General features: G+C 45.9%; 1 protein-coding gene across 4 annotated transcripts in view; it reads right to left on the minus strand.

Annotated features, from left to right (window-relative positions):
* Positions 1 to 5,800, minus strand: part of CAPRIN2 (caprin family member 2) — a 31,914-nt gene extending 26,114 nt beyond the window's left edge. For 2 of the 4 annotated variants that reach the window (XM_052667898.1, XM_052667897.1), the window contains exons 1-2: positions 4,531 to 4,793; positions 2,635 to 2,697 (exon numbers count right to left, since the gene is read on the minus strand). In XM_052667898.1, the coding sequence (XP_052523858.1) occupies positions 2,635 to 2,697; positions 4,531 to 4,779 (312 nt within the window). In that variant the 5' untranslated portion in view covers positions 4,780 to 4,793. Of the gene's footprint in view, positions 1 to 2,634; positions 2,698 to 4,530; positions 4,794 to 5,570; positions 5,594 to 5,688 lie in introns of those variants that run through there. The other 2 variants (XM_052667895.1, XM_052667896.1) reach the window with 2 other exon arrangements.
* Positions 5,801 to 7,050: the final 1,250 nt, after the last annotated feature.

Below are 7,050 nucleotides of genomic sequence, written 5' to 3' on the forward strand. Positions count from 1 at the left end.
GATGCTTAGTTGAAATACCTTGACAGGTAATTCATAAAAGCTTTCAGAAGTTAGTAGTATGGAGAGCAAGTCATATCATACTCTCCTGAAGTCTTGCAAATTTTATTTCTACAAGTAAAGCAGCGTTCCTGACTTCATTAATGGCTTTAACACATCTTACTCCAACTTCAAAAAGAATGTAGATTCTTAATTACATTTTTATATACCCTATGAATTCCTTCCCTTATCCACTGAGAAGTAAACTCATTTGTAAGTCTCCTTGAAGTCTGGAGATAGCAAAATGCTGTAGTTCAGATACGCTGCACAAACCCACTTAACATAAGGAACACTTGGGAAGTAAGAAGTTAAATTTAACTACAGCACATATGTGCTTTACTATGAATATAAACCAAACTGAATGTGAGATATCAAAGTTAGACTGACAGGCCATTTCTAACACAACATAAAGCTCTTTCAGTGTAGTAATGTTGACACGTGCTTTATCCCTGCAGTGGTAAAGCTTCACCTACTGTCACAATAATATTTGGGATTTGCAAATTAACTGTGCTCTTAAATTGAGAAGCAAGTTTCAGGTTATGTTATTCCATTTGTCTGATTGACAACCTGGGGAAAAGCAATAGCTTCCTTTTGTCACACAGCTGTTATTAACATCCATTAACAGAAACATTAATGTTTGAGTGAGAGTTAGCTCCTGGTCTGACAGTAAGGAATAATCAGCTGAGCCGCAGCAGGCCAGAACAGTATTGCCAAAGCAGACAGTCAACTTGCTGGGAGCTCCTTGTTTTTGAAACTTTTTTTTTCCTGAAGTAAGGCAAGCACACTAATTGCTCACACCATTGCTCACACACCACGAGCAATTAGTTTCATTCAAACTGCTTGCAGAACAAGCTCATCACTACATGTGTACTTGTGTGAAAAACAATGAAAAAATACAGAGATGGCAAGTTGCTTTAGAGCTCTTCTATATTATGTGCAGTTAAGCTTTATTTCAGAAACTCAATTAACCTCTGCTTTAGTTTCAAGCACCAGATCCTGGTAGTTGTATATACATTAGTAATTCACATCTGAAGTGTAAAAATGCAGTATTTCTGTACCTTAATGAAGCACCTGAAATAAGGACTTGATCAGAGCAGTTACATACTGAGCACTCCTAGAGCAGCCATCTCAAGTTTAATTACCAAGTCAGTTCACTAGCAAAACAGAATCTTATTCTGTTTTAAAAGCCTGAGACACTCCAAAAATTGAACTCTGATAAGTATACTAACTACAGTGAACACCTAACAGTTGCTAAATACTTAAACTCAGCTGGAATAGTGAAAGCCAGTAACAAAGTTCATCACCTACACATTTTCTAAAGTCAGCGCAGCTGGGTGCATTCTGCAAACAAAACATCTACAGAATCCTCTTCTTAGACCACACTTTGTAATTTCCACTTTCTCCTGACGTTCTGTTGTTTTTTCATATTCAAAGCACAGACCAAGCAAAAAACAACAGTCACATTAAGGAGTAACTCTGCAGCATGTTCCAGATTAACAGCTTAAAGGAAAATACTGCTCAATAACCTATAAGCAACAGAAGACAACTGATAGTTTAACACTTGGGATCTTAACAAAATGGGGCTATTTCCCCATCCATTTCCAAGTGGAGTGTAGAACTAAAAGGTCATCTCACTTCATGTGAGATTTGATTCATTTGCTCCAGTGCTTAAGGGGGCAAAAGACATCAGATTCCATAGAAAAGTATTAAATGATCATTCGCTCCAACAGGTCTCGTCTACTTTTAAGCAGACAGTTTTTCTCCTCTTGTCTCCTTCATGATTAGTCATCCTTTACAAAGGATTACAAGTACAGATACATTTGTGTTCCCATATTGCTGCATTGTGATGAAGCTAATAGCCAATGGATTCTTTCTCCAGCTGGTCCATTATGAGAGTCAGCACAAACACTGAATAGCCAGTGCCCTTTGTTACAGGAATGCTCTTAACACATCCCTGAAGCACACTTTAAAAACATGCTCAGTAATCAGAGCAATAAACCCTTTGAATTGTGTGGCACCTCACCACCCAGCAACAGCTTTCATATTATAGATAACACACACACAAACACACACACACACAGTTTCCCATTCCAGAAAACTGGAAGTCCAAGACAAAAAAAGCCAGAACCAGTTTTAACACCAAGAGAGTTGAAGCTGACTTCAGGGAGCACGCCACACTTGCTGATTAGCAGTCTTGCATCCTGGCATTCAAAACTCTAGTAGTCTTGGAGCTAACATGCAATTTCAGCTAACATCTATTAGTGAAGTACTGAGGATTAGCTAGCCTAGAAGAGTTGGTGTGTGTTCTAACATGGCAACACCACAAAACAAACATGTTAGATGTGGATACCTCATCATGAGACATAGAGGAACACTGAAGTTGAAAGACTACAGAGCAATCCTCAGACCTTCTGTACACATGAAGGCTAAAGCTTACCCATTTAGCTTAATTTCCAGCTTGCCCATTTTGCTTGGCAAAAAAAAAAAAAAAAAAAAAAAAAAAAAAAAAGCAACCCAAAAGTCCACAAGCATTTCTTCAAAGTTACATCACTGCATCTTTCAATCAAATCCATCCACTCCCCCACAATGCAAGCTTACCAACTGGTCTTGATTGAGGGCCTCTCCCTTCTTCAGTCGATCTTTGTAGTCTTCTAGTTTGAGCTACAGGAAAATTTAAAGTCAGTTTTATACTTATTTCTAATGTTAAGAATGAGTGAACTATTCTCTTTAAATCTGCATATTGCAGCAAAACAGTAACTTTACTATCTCCTCTAACTTTCAGGAGAACACAGACTTAGCTGTTCCTTTGATTTTGCAAACATTCTCCAGGGCTTCCTCATTCCCTTTTTATTCCCCATTCATAACTTTTATCTTTTTTCCTTACTGCCTTTGTTTCATTTAAGAAATAATACATTGACCTTAAATCTTTCAGAGGCTCCAAACACATTCACCATCTGCATTTCAAAGTATTGTGCCTTTTCATTTTTCCAAGCCAATGTCACATTTAGTAATGCTAACCTGGAATAGTCCTAGTTAATTTTTCTACTGTACGTGTATCAGAATCTAAGGTAATCAGGATTTTATTGCAGTATTTCTTAAGAAAATGGACTACTGCATTCAAGTAAAAAAGTTTTTTTCTAATGCACTTAATAGTCTCTAACAGCTGAAATGAACTATGCAAAAATAAGCTACTAGGTATTGCCCTTAATCACAGGAAAAATGAAGCATACACTACCATGAAGTTGAATTATTTCATTTATCTGCCCAAACAGATTTTATTAACACAGTATCTAGAACCAGGAATACTTCCTATTCATTCTATCAAGTCACTTTCATTTGCTAGTGAGGCCATATTGTAATGTGCTAACCTGAAACAAACAAAAATACTGGAGAAGCTCACAATAGGCTTCCTTGGCCCAGTTAGAATAAATGCACTTGCTTAATCACAAAGACGACATGCTTATCTGAGATTATTCAGAAATGCAGCATAATGCATGATATAAGAGACAGCAGTAATTCCTGAACACCTGCAGGAGAATCAATTTCCATAGCCATATAGCCTTAAGTCTTATCTAAACACCTCTTCTCACCCTAAAACATGATGCATCAGTTTTTTGTTTCTTTTTTTTTTTTAAACACGTTTATAGAGTCTCAGAATTCACACAATTGCTTTGTTTTTAATTCTGACCCAGTATCAAAAGCAACAGCAGCAGCTTCTTTAGTTCTGTAGAAGACATTCTCTTGATTTATAATCACACATCGATATAACTTTCAGTTACCAAGCAATCAGCAGGGAAGTCCTAGAACACAAAAGCTTGAGTGGCTACAGCTGCAATGTTTAAAAGTATAGCATCAATACTTATTAACTGTATTCCCTGGAAAAAAGGCACAGCTCCAACTCAAAAAATAAAAAAAAGCAGGCTTTAGCTTGTGTAGGAGCCTCCTGCTGAACAACATTTGTCTATATATAAAACATAGCAGTCGATCCATGTATATAGCAGTACATCGTTAATAACATTTGACATTGCTTTAGCCACAGCAAAGACTGCTCATGTTCTTACTTATATCCCTACATCCCAGTATGAGATGCATATAATCAATGGAAATACAAAGACTTTTTTTTTTTTTAAGGCATTCAACTACATCAGAACAGCTCGAAGTCTGTTCTGAACTCAGCCTGGCAGAGAAGCACCCCAATGCTGACCAGCAGTCACTGAACTCTGAATTAATTACCACAGAGCAGGTTCTGAGTTACTACATCCCTGCTTCTACAAAACAGCGCTCGCATCACATCAAATGCAAGCAGCCCATTACAATGAGAATAAAGAACATTTCCCTCCCACACACACTATGCAGTAGCGAAACAAAACTCATGAAAGGCGCAGAACAGTGATATTTTAAGAAGCCCTGTGTTATTACACACACGCCCTTATACTGAGGAGTCCTCCCATCAGCCGTTTAGCAGAGTGCCACCGCAGCAGGAAGACACATTACCTTCTTCTTCTCGATATTCCTGATCTTGTGTTTGAGGCAGATGAGCCCATTGTCGATGTAGGTCTCGTACGCCTGGGAAGGAGAGGCCGCCGAGTTCAGTGCGGCCTGCAGCGGGCTGGCGGAGGGCTGGCTGTCCCCAGCCGGGGTCACCTGCTGCTTGGCTGCCTTCATACTCTTCTCCTCCCCCTCCTCCGACCGGCCTGAAGGTGACGATGGGCAACGGAAAGGGGCTTGGGAAAGCTGCACCATTGAAAAGGATGGAGCTGCAAGGGAACTGCGCTTGTTTAGCTCTCTTTCCTCAAGTTATACCTTATCATGCTTTGACAGAGAAACACGGAGCCACAGCACAGAGCCCCGGTAAGGACGCGTTCCCTGCCTTGTCCTCTCCTCCCTCCCTCCTTCCCCGAGTATCCGCATCAGAGATTTCAGAGCGAAGGCAAACTTCGCGTGGCCGCCCAGCCAGCAGAAACGCTTCACACACGCACACAGACACACAGACCCGGCAGCGGAAGGCTGCTTCCAGAAGCCCGAACGCCCGACGAACAGCGGGCTGCCTTGCCGCACGCAGTGCCCGCAGGGAATAGCCGCAAGCGCGCACCTGCGTGCCGTGCCCGGCTTCCCATCCCATTAAAACGGTTTTACCCCTCCCTGACCTTCGCCGCAATCTGAGCGGCGCCGCAGCCTTAAAAGCTCCCCACAGAAAAGAGTGAAAAGGCAAAAAGCTGCATAACACGGCGGTGCAGCCGCACGCCCGCCTACACCGGCGCTGCCCCTCGCGGAGAAGCGGCCCCGCCCGCAGCCACCCGCGTGGCGGCAGCGGTCCGAAGCAAGGCGGGGAGGGAGGGGCCGGCTTTCACCTTGAGCGCGGCCGCTTTGCGGGGGATGCTCCGCGCTCTGCACCCCGGCCGTGACGCCGCACCGCCGCCGCCCTGCGGCGCCCGCTCCGCAGACCGGCAGTAGAACGAGGAGCTCCGGCCCCTGAGGGCGAGCAGCACCCCCTCGCCCCCACCCGGGTACAGGGAGAAGGATGAGGAGGGTACCGGCGGCGGGTTCCTTCCCGTCCGAGCACCGCAAGTTCACGACGACCGCCACCGCCCGCACCCGGTGCCGCGGCGCGGCCGCCCCTTGCTCCCACCCCCCCCCCCCCCCCCCGCTCACCTCGGTGCCCGCACACGCTCAGGCCCGCCCTGCCGCCCGCCCCCCGCCTTATATAGCGCCGCGAGCCGCCGGGCACAGAGGTGGGCGAGGCCGCGCTGCGGGACGTGTCTCGTCACTGAGGTCACCGCCCGCTGCCAATGGGAGGCGGCGCCTCACCGCCCAGCGTCACGTGATGCGGGGAGGGGGGGCACCGTTAGGCGGGGCGGGGCGGGCCGGTCGCCCGGCTGGGTGTGCGAGGGGCCGGGCGGGCGCGGCATCCCCGCGTCAAGGTCAGGGTGCGGGGTGCGGGCCGAGCCCGGTGCCCCTGTGTCCGGTCACACATTTGACCGGTGCGTTCTGGTGGCCGTGGGAAGCAACAAAGTGTTGGCCCACGCCTAGTGAAAGCAAAAGGGGTAAAGAGCCGTTTACAAGCTTGATTTCACGTAACAAAACGTGGTTGTGGCATCAGGCTTGGTAGAGTTCAGGTTTTGTCATTGTCATAGGGTTTGGATTGTGGGTGGTGCTGTATGGAGCCGGGAGTTAGACTCGATGGTCCTTATGGGTCTCTTCCAACCCTTGCAGTTTATGATGGTTCTATGAAAAGATGTGCATGTCCTCTACAAATGCAAACTAAAACACTTAATAGCCAGCAATGCACGTAAGTCCCATGAATACAGATAATGAAGTCATCACAGGCAAACTTCTGATAACCTCTAGCAATGTCATCGGTGCTGCACAAGGCATCAAAGGAGAAAACACACCTTCCAAAGACCACAGGATTAAGCTGGAATTGAGTTTCCTGTTTTTCTCTTTGTGGCCATTACCACAAGAGCAGTAACAGAACTCACAGGAAAAGGTACGACAACAGAATCACAAAACTGCAGAATCATGGAATGGTTCACGTTGGAGGGGACCTCAAAGCCCACCCAGCCCCAACCCCCTGCCATGGGCAGGGCTGCCACCCAGCAGCTCAGCTGCCCAGGGCCCCATCCAGCCTGGCCCTGAGCGCCTCCAGGGATGGGGCACCACAGCTTCTATGGGCAGCTGTGCCACCACCTCACTGTCCTCTGAGTAAAGAATTTCTGGCTAACATCTAATCTAAATTCCCCTTCTTTTAGTTCAGAGCCATCCCTCTCATTGTGCTATCACTATCAGCCCATGTAAAAAGTCAATCCCCTTCCTGCTCCTTTTAAGTACTCAAAAGCCACTGTGAGGTGTCCCTGGAGCCTTCTCCAGGCTGAACACACGCAGCTCCCTCAGCATTTCTTCATGGGAAAGGTGCTCCAGACTCTGAGCATCTTCATGGCCCTCCTCTGGACTTACTGCAACAGCTCCACAACTTTCTTGTGCTGGGGTCCCTGGCCTGGATGCAGTACTGCAGGT

Source organism: Tympanuchus pallidicinctus, unplaced genomic scaffold, assembly GCF_026119805.1.
Source record: "Tympanuchus pallidicinctus isolate F22 unplaced genomic scaffold, pur_lepc_1.0 scaffold8, whole genome shotgun sequence".
NCBI lineage: Eukaryota > Metazoa > Chordata > Aves > Galliformes > Phasianidae > Tympanuchus > Tympanuchus pallidicinctus.